Below are 13,716 nucleotides of genomic sequence, written 5' to 3'. Positions count from 1 at the left end.
ATGTAACGTGACGTTCCATAGTATAGACGAGGTGTACATTGTAGATGCCATCCTTATCGACGATTGAGTAATCGACGATTGAGACGACGAGTATCGTAGAGGACGTTAGAAACACTCTGAATTTTTGGTGGTCGGCATTCCAGAATATTAACCTGGAAGTTTAATAAAGCGCCAAATCTGTATTATTTCTCGTTTATGCTACAATACTTTTTATTATTACGTAGGTGTATCAGGAACTGAAAAAATAGAATATTAACATAGACGATACATAGCATACATAATATTCAACGAAGTTCTGTATTAAATTCTTTTATTATTTTCGCATCATACTCAATCATCATTATTAATTCAACACAAAATAAGGTAACGACACTATTAGTAAATAGCGTTTAAAGTTATTCGTTTTGGAAATAAGATTCAAACTAATATGCACGTGCTGAAATAGCGTCATGGCAGTTTTTTAAAATTCTTTACCTTATTCTTCTTTACCTATGAAACGTTAAATTTATAACATAGATACGTCGTAAATGTATTGGTAGGTCCATTACAAGTTTACTAGAATTTTTAATAATTTTAAGTAACATTCTCGCACATTCTCCGTAGTACTTATTAGCTTTTCTTAAAGAAAGAAGCAAAGCTGCGTAGAATAAAATTCATAAACTCTGTAATGTTTTATGTCCTCAATGAAATAAATGTTGAAGCGAAACGGGAAAGTTGATACATTTTTCACGGACATTAATAGTACAATGCGCAAAACATCTTTGAGAACGTTCACGCGAGTATGGAAAGGAACATATGATTCACAAAGTTCGAGAGATGGTTTGTATTGACATATGAGGGACCTAAACGATACGCCCAACCTCGGTCGATTTGTAGATGGAACGAGATATATTATTTTAGTTTTGGGTTTATACAAAAAGCCCTTCGGGCTGTTTATTTAACTTAACGTTCTTTATCCTTCTTTTCTTACCACGTCCTTCCTCTGTTTCCATTCCGGAAGCAGCATAAATTTTTCCAACCACAGTTCGAAATTTCCGCGGAATCAATATCTTCGGAATTACACGGAATGCTATTTTAATGATAATTTTTTGAATTTTCGAGATTAAACGAAATCTCGGCTTCGTGATATTAAATTATTAATTACGTTAAAGTAATATAGTATATGAAAGTAATTATAGATGAAACATTATCGCGCTATCTTCTCGAATAAGTTATCATATTATTCCTATATTATCGTGTCATTTAAATTTTTTAGATAAAGTTCAATTAAATGAAAATTAATTTCAATATCAATCGATTAATTTTAATATTTTCCTATCCTTTTTTTTTATTATTCGAAATACATATTAAAACTTTTATTTAAACTGGCATAAAAATTCTCCAACTTTTACACGTTTGTTAAGTTGATCGTAAAATATCATCATAATAACGTATTTATTAATAAAATTACGTCTCAGATTTTCATTTCCAAGTTAAATAAATTAATTACGGGAGAAGAAGTTTGAAAATATATAACCATCGTAGTTTATAATTTATAGAAATACTTTATTGGACTAGCACTTATGCTTTGGTTACAGTGATATTTACGATATCTATATATTATAATAATCGATTTTCAAACATAAATGAGTAGATAAATAAATAGCAGAATAATAAGGCACCCTGCAATAAATAGATTTTCTCGATTATTAGTACTTTTGTGAACGAAGAAACTTCTCGTTGGCGAGCAAAACGTTCTTCTTTTATTTCTCACGATATTCTCTTTAATGTCTTCACTGACAGATGTATTAGAAATAGGAAAGTTGTGGCTCGTGATTGTGACGCAGTGACACGCTCTGATGTCCAGAATGATGGAAATTCTGGATCTCATGGTTTCCCTGCTGACCACGGTACTGATTAGAACTAGATGACGTTGACGATGATACGTTGCAACTGTTGTTCATCAACATAGAAGCGTTCCCACCTTGAAGAGCAAACGGCCAAGACTATAAAAAATATTGAGAAAAAATTTAGTCAAAGCTTCCTTTGAAATTGTCCATTCTTTCGATCGAAGAAACGTTAAAGCGAACTCGAGAAACTCGTATCGTCGAAAAACGTTCTCCTTCTGCGCGTTATAAATTTTATCTGACGATTTTCTAATAAAACGAACGTTCAATTTGGAGTTAAACAATTTTTTACTATAATTTTTTTTTATGCTACCTTAAATTATTTTCAATCTTTTTTTTATTAAAGAACAATTTTGGTCGGTCGTAAAAACAAGAAGAAGGATGTAAATTCGATTGGCCCGTAATGCAAAAGGAATAAACGGTTGTTCTCCAAATAATGGAACTAACTAAAGACGGGTAGAAGCTTTGAGGGTGATTCGATCCACCTGGAGAGACGTAAACAGAGAACGTGTCTGCGAAGACGACGCGTTGTGACGCCGACTGGATCCACCTGGATTCTCTGTTATTTTACGAACTCGTAATCGTGACACTGAAAATCGCAATTATGCAGAAAACTCGACAATTTGCTCCGCTTATTTTTAGATGGTTAATGTAGTTCCAAAATTTGTATAATAACAATGTTTAAGGCAAGTAACTTTGAACATTAAAAGAAAAAAAGAACCTGTTAATTTTTACAATACTATGTATGCTATGTATACAATGCGAATGATCACAGAGTCAAATAAAAATCTTCATATTTTTATCAACATCGACATATTCGCGTGTTACGCGTCATCTTACGCGTATCTTCTAGTACATTCGCTTGTAAAACCCATTCTGAAATAATGACAATTTCGTATTGTCTAAAATACTTCGGGGCTTCGAAAATCCTTCGGTTTGTATGTTTACTTGTACAGATCATCCTCTTTTACGACTGAAACTCTTCAATCATAAGAAGTAAAAATATCCACATTAATGACTACGATCTATTTAGGACACCCAAAAGGGCGATAGTCGGTGGAAAACTAATTTTTAGAAGCTGATCAGATAAGATAAAGAGACATTGATCGTACGTATCGAAAGAAGCAGGAGAAACACAGTAAGCAAATAAAGAAAATTACAAAGTAAAAAAGAAACGACTGTTTCCTGAATTGCGAAGCAATCGTGAAGAATACACGAAAGAAAAAGAAGACAGTGGATAAGATAATACACGCGAAAAAGCAGAAAGCCAATAATAACTTACATTAAAATTAAAAAAGTAAAAAATAAAAAACAATTACAGTGGAAAACTTTCAGAACACACTAAGTAATAAATTAAAAACCATACTAGGCTACGTTACATCAAATTCTATCACACGCGTTTCCATTAACATAGACATCTGTTCAGTCGTTTATCAAAACAATTAAACCAAATTGCACAAATAAAACTTACCAACGCCAAAGATAAGGATCTGGTTGTCTCCGAGTGCGCATCCCCGTCGTCTCGCAGAACCGCTCGAAGATGAGCAATGTAAGTAGCTGCTAAACGAAGGGTATCCAATTTGCTGAGCTTCGTATCAGCTGGTACCCAAGGTAAAGTTGTCTTTAATCTACAAAACGCCTTGCTGAGTACTCTCATCCGAGCCCGTTCCCTCGCATTCGCCGCGTTTCTTGGCGCACGACTGTCCAAATCGTCTTTACTATACTTTTCTTCCGAAACGAATTCCTCTTCGTCGACTTCCAACGTCGGCGTCGAAGCACGTCGCTTGCGTGGCATTTTCTGCAATTATTAATTGCTTCATTTTACTATGCAAATCCTTGCATATTAATTTCCTTCGAACCTTGCATTTACAATGTCGTAACGAGCTATTTTAATCATTTAGCAGCATCTGCAGGGAACAAGTTTCTTAACAAACGAGTTTCTTAAGATTAAAAAAAAAAAAAAGAAAAAAAGCAAAAGAAGATTCTAACTTATTCACGTAAATACACGGAATTAAAGACAGCCTTGTTCGGGAAAGAAGATATTACTCTTGAGTTACGAACTATCTTCACTCGTTTAAAATCATGTAAAATCTTCATTGATGTAAAATGTTAACGGGATCGAAGCAGAAGTTCAGAGTCAATTTCAACAGAAATTCCTTTCGCGTGTGAAACTTTGCGATGATTTCTTAAGATTCAGACAATAGAAGATTCGGCACACATAGAACGTAAAGAAATCCTTGGCAAAGAATATGTTGTAATTTTCTTCACTGTTTCGTAAAAAACAAATGAAAAGGAAAAATAATAACGAGATCGAAGCAGAATTTCGGAGCACCAATTCCTTTTCGAGCGTTGAAACTTTGCAAGGGTCGAAGATGGGACACCTCACCTTTGTCTTTCTTCCGACGAGTTCGATTTTTTCTTCGATCTGTATTATTGGAATGCCACGATAGCTCGCGACGCTCGCGCGAAACTAATTGTACGTCAAAACTGTTAGCCAAGAAGAGGAGGACGAAGAGGAGGACGAAGAGAAGGATGCTGAGAGGAAACGTAAGAAAGAGAAAAGAAAAGGAACATTGACAGGGAAGAGGGAGATTTGAGACGCCTCTGAAAATCGGGCGGAGCTTTCTGAACAGTAAAAGCATCTTCCTTCGGCTTGGCCACGGCCTCCTCTTTTGCTTTTCCTCAAAGTTCTCGCCCAATCGTCTAGTTCTGCGTCATCTGCAGCCACCTGGTCCATCCTTTCCTCTTCTATCCTCTTTTGAAGCGCATATCCACGAATAGCGCTTTTTTCGTATGGAATTGACCTTTGCTCCGAATGTTTTTCTTCCGGATATCCGTCTCGTTTTTTTAAGCAGTTATTATCCCCTAAAATCCTATTTAATATAATTAAATGCATGAATTGAAAGTTAGATGTAATTGAGACTGATTTCAGAAATGAATATTTTGTGAAAGTTTTTTTATTTCATTAGAAGATAATTCTTTGGTAAAAATTTGATAATCTTTGCAATACGTATAGTTTAATTTTTATTAAATTTTCGTCAGCCACTGCACAATGATTTCATTGTTTATGAATGGTATAGAATAAAGCCAATTTTATACATTGAACGAAAGATTTGAAGATAATGATAGAAAACTTATTTTATATCCTTCGATTTTTACTATTAGTTTTTTATATCGTAACAAAATTTAGTAAAGTATTTACTTAACAGAATTCATTAACAACAATCATTTAGTGAGAAAAATTCGTTAATTCTTCACGATGGATTTCTCTTTGCATAAAACTATCTTTAATCATCTCCTATATTCCTTATTATCATAATCTTAATTTCGCTTCGAATTTTTTCCTAATTGGAAATTACTTTAAAAAAAGATTTCCTTTCAAATTTTTGTGAGTATCCTAGATACATATGTTAATTATATCATCGAATTAAATTAAAGGTATTTGTCTCATGATGAGATTAATTTTCTATTCCTCTTTTCTACTCAGTGTTACTATTTTTTTTTTCCTCTTGCAAAGATTTCGTGTAGGAGGTAAGGGCCGATTGATCTATTAATCCGGTTTAAATCCTCGTGAACGGGCTGTCGACCATTTCGTTGAAAGGAGGATTCGAAATGGATCCTGTAATACGAGGTTTGCGGTGACCCAGTTGATCCTACTTATCCTAAAGCAGGAGTTGACTTATTGCTCGACAGATTCGTGAAAGTTCCTTCGCAATTTGACTCCTTTCCGTGTAATTGACCATGTTCACTTCTCAAGATATTTGTAACTAAACATTTGTATAGGACGGAATTTCAAAAGCGTGAAAATTACTGTGATCTCAGATTTCATGAAGATACATTGATTTATCGGTACTCTTATTCACTAAAATATTAAACTAGTTCTCAGATATAATTTTAATAATTAATTCTGAAACAATATACTGTGGGTATATGATAATATTTAAAGATACAAATATATCATAATAAATACTATAAATTAAAAATACTTTAAAAATACTTTTAAGAGATTACAATATCATTAATTTCAATATAATAATTGTATCGACAAATATTTTTTACGTTTGTATGATTAAAAATAATTATACGTAAATAAATATTATTAATATTCCACTAAATTGTTATTAAATTATTATTTTTCGAAGAATGGTTACAAGTAAATAATATTGAAGTGAAATTATGCCTTTGATAGAAATTATGGAAGATTTAATAAACATTTTTCTTTGGATACTTATTAAGTTTACATGAAGAATCATTTGTAATAAAGAAAGGTGGGAACTAGACATGAAAAGTAAAAATATTACATAGATAGATAAGTCGAAATTATTCGTTGATTTTCTGTTGTATCCTACAGTTATCGACATAGTTTCACATAGATGTCGACATTGCATTTGTCCCCGAGTGAAATATAAGTTGCTTGCAAAATTTTTAAAAGATACTTTATTTATAATAAAGTCGAATTGTTTATTTCTTATTAAATTATAATATTTTGCCTAATGCGAGCGTAATTTGTTTATAAGTACATATACTTTTGCAGATTCACGCAGGATATTGTAGTTTAGAGTTTCACGAAAGAAGGCGCTCGATGAGCAAGTAAATATGGCTGGCAAGATGCATCGAACGCATTTGCGAATCGTGAGTCGATTCGTACTCTTCGGTTGTTAATTTTTCATGACTTTCTCACGTGTGGTAATGTTTCATTTGTGTGTTTCTAAAATAGTTCTAAATTTCATTCAAAGTTTCTTAATATACAACGATTAAGTGACGAACGACGAAATAAAGATAACGTTCCGAATATTGTAACGAACGTTCCGGAAGGTAGCTCGTCGTATAACTGAATTTTTAGCACGATCGGTCGTGTTTTTGAGAAAATAAGTAAGTACTAAAATATCCATAATCAATAACTAAGTTATTGACTTCCGATTATTAATGGAATTGCGTACTTTAAAGAGGTTAGGTTGTATATTTGTATACGAAACGCGATGAAGTTTATTTTGTGAAAACAATTGTTTGTGTATTATTTGAGTCCAAAAGTTTATCTTTTTTTTATTAACAAATGCTGTATAAATTCTTGTGAAAGCTTTTAAAGTAAGTGTATATCTAAAATTTTATTTTACAAATAATATAGATTTAAATTTTTCAATAACTCTTTGTTAATATAATGGAACATTAAACAATGACACTGTGTTAATTAATTTAGATTGGATTCGATAAATATATAATATGCTTTCTTTATAGTTATCATAAAAGTAAAGTTTTAATTATATAAGTATGACTGAGGAACATCAATTGCCTTCTGACTCTGATGAAGATGATGAAGATTATGTTCCTGATGGTGCAGACAGTGAGCCTGTGTCTGAAGTAGAATCTGAAGGTGATGCAGAAAGTGGTCCTGAGGATGAAAATGATGAAAACAAAAGAGAAACAACAAAGAGAAGAGGAAGAAAAAAGAACAAAGTCGTAAAGTCTAAAATTAAGAAGCAGAGAAGGACAAGAAAAAAAGTAGAAGACGAGGTTGATGAAAAGCTAGAGGAGGAAAAGGAAGAAGGAACAAAAGAGAAAAAGGAACTTACAGAAGAAGAAGAGAAAAAGAGAGCTGACTCTCTTTGGGCTGACTTTATGAAGGATACAGGTAAATAATTTAAGCCATAAATTGATTAGCATTGCTGAATTATACGTACATTGCTGTTGTTTTACCCATTATTGTATTTTTAATTTCTAAAGCGACTGTACCTAAATCTAAGCCACAAAGCGCGACAAATAAGCCAAAAGAGAAATCACCACCCATAGAAAAGCCAAAAGTTGAAGAAAAAGTAAAGATAACTAAGGTATTTGAATTTGCTGGTGAAGAAGTGAAGGTTGAGAAAGAAGTCTCGATAGACTCTGCGGAAGCAAGACTATCTTTATCCTCTGCTGAAAATTCTGAGAAAACAGGAAACCCTGGTCCTCCTGCAGGAAGAGGATCCGGAAGGGGTAAAGGTTTTAAACGGGCTGGTTTGGGAGGTATTTCTTCTGTCCTTGGTCAATTAGGAAAAAAGACGAAAATTAGTACTTTAGAAAAGTCCAAGTTGGATTGGGACAATTATAAGAAACAAGAAAATTTAGAGGAAGAAATTAGTACTCACAACAAAGGTAAAGACGGATATTTAGAACGTCAAGATTTCTTACAGAGAGCAGATTTGAGACAGTTTGAAATTGAAAAGCAGTTACGTAATGCGAACAGACGCAGTACACGGTGAATTTATATTTTCATGTATACGTATCTTTTCCCTAACAATGAGAACCAGGGATGGTATCGAGATAAATACCTTATTAGACTTGCCAATTATCGGCGCTTATAGCACCTATTTAATCGAATTGTTTAAACTCTTATTAAATATCTCATGCCATATGTAAAAATGTGATTGCCTCGCTTGGCTTGACAATCAGCTGAATCTGTTTAAGAAGCGGTTGAGAGCCAATTCTGTGAGAAGAGACTGATCATTCCAATGTATTGAAGATAACATAGTATCTTACGTAATAGTTTAATTTACCATCCGCGAGCTTCGTCTCGATTCATTATATCACAGAACTTCGCATCGAAGCAGGATGTTTGAAGCTTGGTGCTTCAGAGACCGACGATATACATATATTTTAACAATAAACAAGCTCCAGAGATGTTTTTTATTTCGTTTCAATGGAGAAAGGATGATTGATGCAGTATAAATAGTGTAGGTATTTAATAAAATGTCGTTTGTATGATGAATGAATACAATTCATTCGAGTATGTATGAGAAATAATCATGACATTTTTCTTCTTCATTTACGATCACTGCCTTGGGCGAGTCACATGGAACATTTTACTATATTTATAGACGAAATACACACGATATAAAAAACGTAGATTGTTGTTACAGATATTACAGTTTTATATTTTTTCAGCTGTACCTATTTATGATACTTATTTGCAGAATTGCGGCATGATATATCTCCGAAGATGTAGCGTGTCAGATTATAGATTTAATGGTTAGAAGAATATTAATTTGAAAAAAAAAAACGATCTTGAAATTCTCAAAGCTCAGGTTTATAGATTTTAGAATACTTATAAAACAGTATCTTACGGATATGTAACGAAACTTCTTTATGCATATGGACTATTTAATATCGTAAAAATAAAAGATATATGTTAATATTTAAACACTCATTTCATTTTTATATTTTTGTGTATCGTATCTTGGATTGAATAGTATTGGTTGACGTAATTAAAAGTATCGAATAGATTGTTCATTGTTCTTGTCGTTCATATTATATGCTCCGCTTGGCGATGTACTTCTTTTTTCTTTTTTCTTAGCATAAAGCAGATTCTTAGTTCGTCAAAGGTCTTGCAAAAAATGATTCTCACTGGACGCTGCTTAATACCTTCGTATGATTTATCGATTTATAATTTATATTCGCATTACTTAATTATTAAGCGTACAAGCCATTAGCTCGTAAATCGAAGATATCTCTCAGACCCGATGCAAACGAGTGGTTTTTGTCGTGCGATACTACGCAGGCGTTTTTCGATCACTATTAATCACTTGTCTGTAACTGTATACGTTACAATGCTGGCGAATGTTCTGGCAACATGCAAAAGACTCGTGACGAACAATTTTCTCTCGCCTCGAGCCTACGAATCATAACTGTGGGTCAGCTCGTTCGTCTACGCCTTCTTGTATGTATAATTCAGCGTGTTTCTGAAACACGCGAGAGATATCCAGCACGACAAAATCCATTCGCTTGTTCATCGAGTCTTCGAGCACTTACATTGATTTTGTAAGCAAATACAAACGAAACATTTATCAGAAATACCAATTCATTGTTACCCTTATTTGCAGAATTTCACTTTCCTCCTCTCCTAAAAAAAAAAAAAAAAAAATATAAGTTTACTTCAATAATATAATACCGTCTGCTTACTCATTTGTTTTGCAAATGCTTACTGGCGCATTTTGACTTCGGTTCTTTGAAGAAACTCTCGAGTTGCATCGGTCGGTGCATGTTCTGCATGTTTGTTTCCTATTATGTCTAGGTTTGAAACCAAAATATTAATAGACATATTTGTTCGATTATTACCATTGCATATTAGTTTTTCATACCGACGGAAAGGAAGTTCAAATTGTTGTAGCTTCCTACGTAAATTGGATAGTCCTCTTGCAAATATGTTTCTCTTTGGACTAAATGTCAATTATAAAAATATTATTCTATTTGCGATATAAAGGAGGATTTATATATGTATATATATATGTTATTTAATTGATCCTAACTTTGATGTAGGTGATTCGCAGCGACATTGTCGTGCCGATCTTCCTCTTCCAGGATTTGAAATTGGATTAGTTTTTGGATTGTTTTTTGGATTGTTTCTTGGATTATTTTTTGGATTGTTTCCTTTCTTGCTTCTATTTCTCTAAAATAGAAACTTAATCTCTTATAATTATGTTATTAGTATGAGGATTATTTTTCTCTTGAATTATAATACGAAGTTACTATTTTTATAAGAAATAATGGATGACTATACTGCCTTTCTTTTGTTGATTAAAGTTGGTTGCTTTGCATACCTTCTTTCTTATACAGCAACAATCATCATATTTTGAAAGCATTGGGCACGTCGTCGATGGACATTTGCAATTCTTCCTTAGATCTTGCGAACTGGATCCTTTGACGCATATACAGAGAGGCGTTTGGTTCTTTTTCAACGTTTTACATCGAGATCTTATGCGCTTTTTCTTTCTTGGCGGACTTGCTTGCTTGCGAGCTTCTCGTATTCTGCGACAGTGGCAGACTCTCTTTTTGCGCGATCTACAACAGATCGACCTCGATCTGCATGATTTTATCGATTCTCTGCTTCTTGTACTGTGGTTCAAAAGTTAAATGCTTATGAATTAGGAAGAAAGTCCTTTCTAGTTCGACGCATGCACAATAACGCTCATAATTATTCCAACACAGGCAAACTTTATAGTTTAAGACAAGTTTTACTCGAATTTTATGTAAAAATTGATAATTGCGATTTTATTAGGTATTTAGTGTTTAAAATCATAGAAGTTAATATCTTCTTCTACATATGTTTTATATTGACTAGTATTCGAATAAAGAAATTATAGTAGAATCAGAAAATACCAATTGTACTAAATTTTACACTTTGACCTTCTCTTACACTTATTTCACTTAAACGGTACATGAAAAAATATTTTCCAAGCGAACCATTAGTTCTTCCTACATTTACTTCTCCAACATCTTAAAACGAGTGTTATATAATGTTATTAAGATGCACGATGAGTATAATATTATTCGACATGTTGATATAGAATAATTACGAGCGATTCTAAGTACATTTAATTGTATTTCGAAATCCATGCGTGTTTATTATATTAAGTAACATGTTAATTTTAACGACTGTAGTAGGTATTCTGTGAATCACTGAAATGGCATGGGAATGAGGATCTTAAAGAATGCAAGATCGTAAAGGATCTGTCGCTACGATGCTCCATGCAAAATATGCAGGTGGCTGCAACAAAGACTATAATTTATTTATCACCCTCTCACCGTGTCCTCGACATCGATGTTGAACTTTCTACGGTCGATCTCGAAGCTTGGCACATTTTGCTGGAAATCAAATGAAAATCTTTATTCGTAGAACATACCTTTTTATTTATAAATCATGTAGTTTATATCTTCGTCGCATAACCATAAGAAAATAATTGTTGAAGTTGCAAAATCATAAAAAAAAAAAAATGCAACGCAAAGATTATCTAAAGTACTTTCTACAACTCGTTGCGCGACTGCGTTTTCTTGATGTAGTTGTTCGATCCTTTGATTTGCTGTTACTCGTAGTGCGATGCCTTAAACGATACAATCTTTGCATGAAAAATATTCATACCACTTTTACAATTATTTTCAAGTACCTTGGAGGGTGTCGATTTGTTGGACATATAGGATCTTTACAATTTTTCTTTCTCATCTTTTGTTAGTTTCTGTTAAATTTGTATCTGGATTTGATAAATATTCAAATGAAGTATGTAGTATTAATTTTGTTCTATTATTATTGCATATTTCAAATAAAATCTGTATCGATGGTACGGTTTATTTAAAAAATCTTATTTTAAACGCTCGTATCTATTTTTCATTAACCTCCTGATTTCACGGAGGACTCAGCGTTTTCTTCTCTTTTTATTATATCGTACATTTTCTTGAAACCATTTATTCATCTTAATAATTAATAGCGATCATATCCAATGGTAACTTTCTTTCGTTATAATTTATCATCTTCATTTTTTTTTGTATTTTAAAACATAAATTTCATGTAACCTATTGATTTCACGAGTTGCTCTGACAGGTGATCTTGTCGAGAGTATGTTTGAGCGTTTCGAGTGCAATTATCGCGAAAGCGGATTCAATCATATCTCATTCACGTGATATATTTGTGTGATCTGAGTCAGTATGGTTATCTTGACGTTTCAACATTAGCTAATTGCTCGGTCAAATATCTTATCCGCAATATCGAATATTGAGAAATACGATAGCGGTGACAATACAAATGATTAAAAATTTGCCAATGCAATCATTGCAGCTGATTTTTAGAATTTCACTAGATATCATTTTTCCGATAACTACACAGCTGCCGATTTCGCAAATAATTTCTCAATATTCCCTTCGTATTAATTTCACAAATTAATTACATCCTACCTTTATCTTCTAGAAAGAAGTTTACATATTTTTTTACAGATAAATCAATTTTTTATCTTTAACCAAATTAATTAAATCGACCGAAAATACAAAATGTACGATGATCGGTATAAGCATACCAACAACTCGAACACTGGAACAAGAATATCACGCTAACAAAATGAAGTTGTTCTTGCAACCTGCTAAAAAAACCAGCAAGAAATCTGCCGAAAAAACGAGCGAAAGAAAAAGGAGAAACGAAAGAGCACGAAGGAACTTGTTCGAGTCGCGAGCTTCTCCAAAAAAGGGTTTCTTTTATCGATGCGTTAAACGTGGCCATGAAAACGTCTCTGACAGCGTCTCTGACAGTAAAATTGAATTAAAATCCACTTTGTGACTTATCACGATGCCGGAATCATGGCGGAAGCAACCAAATACTCGCTGCGGGTCGAATTAATTAACCGACAAGTTGAGTAGGTAATCGGTTTTGAATGAAGATGTCCGTGAAACGCGAGTCACAAATTTTTAAGTACCGGAGGGCACGTTGCTTTTTCTCGAGCGGATCGCAACCGCGATCTCGAAGGTGTCGCCGACGTCGTAAAACCGAATTATGATACACCGTGCGATGAAGATAAAAGAAGAGGGCGAAAGAGGAAGCCGCGCGAAGCGGAGGTGGAACGGTGCGTGGATTGTTGAACGTGTGTGCAAAACGGCAGCAGGATTATCGACGCCAGTCTGGCGGCCGTTAGTTGTGGCCTTGCCATCGGCAGTTTATTCACGAACCGGAATATCTGTTCGACCGTTCCTTCGCCAACCTCCATACGTTTCAAAACACCTCGAGCGAGCCTCTCTTCTTTTGCGGAGAGAGAGTGCACTCGTTACTTTCCCGATTCCTTGACGAAACGATGCATGTGCATACACGACGAGATTATTTCGATCGACGGATTAAGTACCATGCTGCTGCGAAACTCGTCTTTGTAGAATAGATAGAGCCGGTCTGGTGATAGTTTCGTTGATGTTTTTGATGGTAGTTGTATATATGCATGACGATACGAACGAAGTTTTGTCACCCTGTTTTTAAAGAATTTTTAAACGAAATAAGATAGATATGTCGTTTATCAATAATTTATCGTATTATTACAATTATCTGTGAAGT

The 13,716-nt window shown here is 33.6% G+C and overlaps 3 protein-coding genes across 6 annotated transcripts; 1 reads left to right on the top strand and 2 right to left on the bottom strand.

The window, feature by feature from the left end:
• Window positions 1-1,370: 1,370 nt before the first annotated feature.
• Window positions 1,371-4,426, bottom strand: LOC117209763 (transcription factor 21). The gene is made up of 3 exons (XM_033452119.1): window positions 4,273-4,426; window positions 3,358-3,684; window positions 1,371-1,985 (listed from the first exon to the last, which is right to left on the bottom strand). The coding sequence occupies exons 2-3, from the start codon at window positions 3,679-3,681 to the stop codon at window positions 1,788-1,790; spliced, it is 522 nt and encodes a 173-aa protein (XP_033308010.1). The 5' UTR covers window positions 3,682-3,684; window positions 4,273-4,426; the 3' UTR covers window positions 1,371-1,787.
• Window positions 4,427-6,457: 2,031 nt separating this feature from the next.
• LOC117209744 (craniofacial development protein 1) lies at window positions 6,458-12,772 on the top strand. 4 transcript variants are annotated; one of them, XR_004487978.1, is made up of 4 exons: window positions 6,459-6,758; window positions 7,122-7,515; window positions 7,608-8,593; window positions 12,621-12,772. XR_004487978.1 is itself a non-coding variant. In XM_033452094.1 (3 exons), the coding sequence occupies exons 2-3, from the start codon at window positions 7,155-7,157 to the stop codon at window positions 8,120-8,122; spliced, it is 876 nt and encodes a 291-aa protein (XP_033307985.1). In that variant the 5' UTR covers window positions 6,458-6,758; window position 7,154; the 3' UTR covers window positions 8,123-9,765. The 4 variants fall into 4 exon arrangements, 3 of the variants coding, with proteins under 3 accessions (XP_033307985.1, XP_033307983.1, XP_033307984.1); XM_033452094.1 differs by lacking the exon at window positions 12,621-12,772 and having other exon boundaries at window positions 6,458-6,758; window positions 7,154-7,515; window positions 7,608-9,765; XM_033452092.1 differs by lacking the exon at window positions 12,621-12,772 and having other exon boundaries at window positions 7,608-9,765.
• On the bottom strand, window positions 9,219-12,283 carry LOC117209745. The gene is made up of 7 exons (XM_033452096.1): window positions 11,801-12,283; window positions 11,657-11,737; window positions 11,442-11,501; window positions 10,457-10,751; window positions 10,166-10,305; window positions 9,842-10,075; window positions 9,219-9,759 (listed from the first exon to the last, which is right to left on the bottom strand). The coding sequence occupies exons 1-7, from the start codon at window positions 11,854-11,856 to the stop codon at window positions 9,744-9,746; spliced, it is 882 nt and encodes a 293-aa protein (XP_033307987.1). The 5' UTR covers window positions 11,857-12,283; the 3' UTR covers window positions 9,219-9,743.
• Window positions 12,773-13,716: the final 944 nt, after the last annotated feature.

The sequence above is a fragment of the Bombus bifarius genome, unplaced genomic scaffold (assembly GCF_011952205.1).
Source record: "Bombus bifarius isolate JDL3187 unplaced genomic scaffold, Bbif_JDL3187 scf7180000008193, whole genome shotgun sequence".
Lineage (NCBI taxonomy): Eukaryota > Metazoa > Arthropoda > Insecta > Hymenoptera > Apidae > Bombus > Bombus bifarius.
The sequence above is the reverse complement of the archived record's forward strand: the minus strand, read 5'-3'. Positions and strand labels throughout refer to the sequence as shown.

Coding starts and splice junctions, on each gene's coding strand:
- LOC117209763 (XM_033452119.1), bottom strand. CDS start 3,681: ATGCCACGCAAGCGACGTGCTTCGACGCCGACGTTGGAAGTCGACGAA. Junction 1,986..3,357: donor GATCCTTATCTTTGGCGTTG/GTAAGTTTTATT, acceptor TATTTTTTATAG/TCTTGGCCGTTTGCTCTTCA.
- LOC117209744 (XM_033452094.1), top strand. CDS start 7,155: ATGACTGAGGAACATCAATTGCCTTCTGACTCTGATGAAGATGATGAA. Junction 7,516..7,607: donor TGACTTTATGAAGGATACAG/GTAAATAATTTA, acceptor TAATTTCTAAAG/CGACTGTACCTAAATCTAAG.
- LOC117209745 (XM_033452096.1), bottom strand. CDS start 11,856: ATGAGAAAGAAAAATTGTAAAGATCCTATATGTCCAACAAATCGACAC. Junction 11,502..11,656: donor CGCGCAACGAGTTGTAGAAA/GTACTTTAGATA, acceptor TTTGATTTCCAG/CAAAATGTGCCAAGCTTCGA. Junction 10,752..11,441: donor ACATCGATGTCGAGGACACG/GTGAGAGGGTGA, acceptor TTTGAACCACAG/TACAAGAAGCAGAGAATCGA.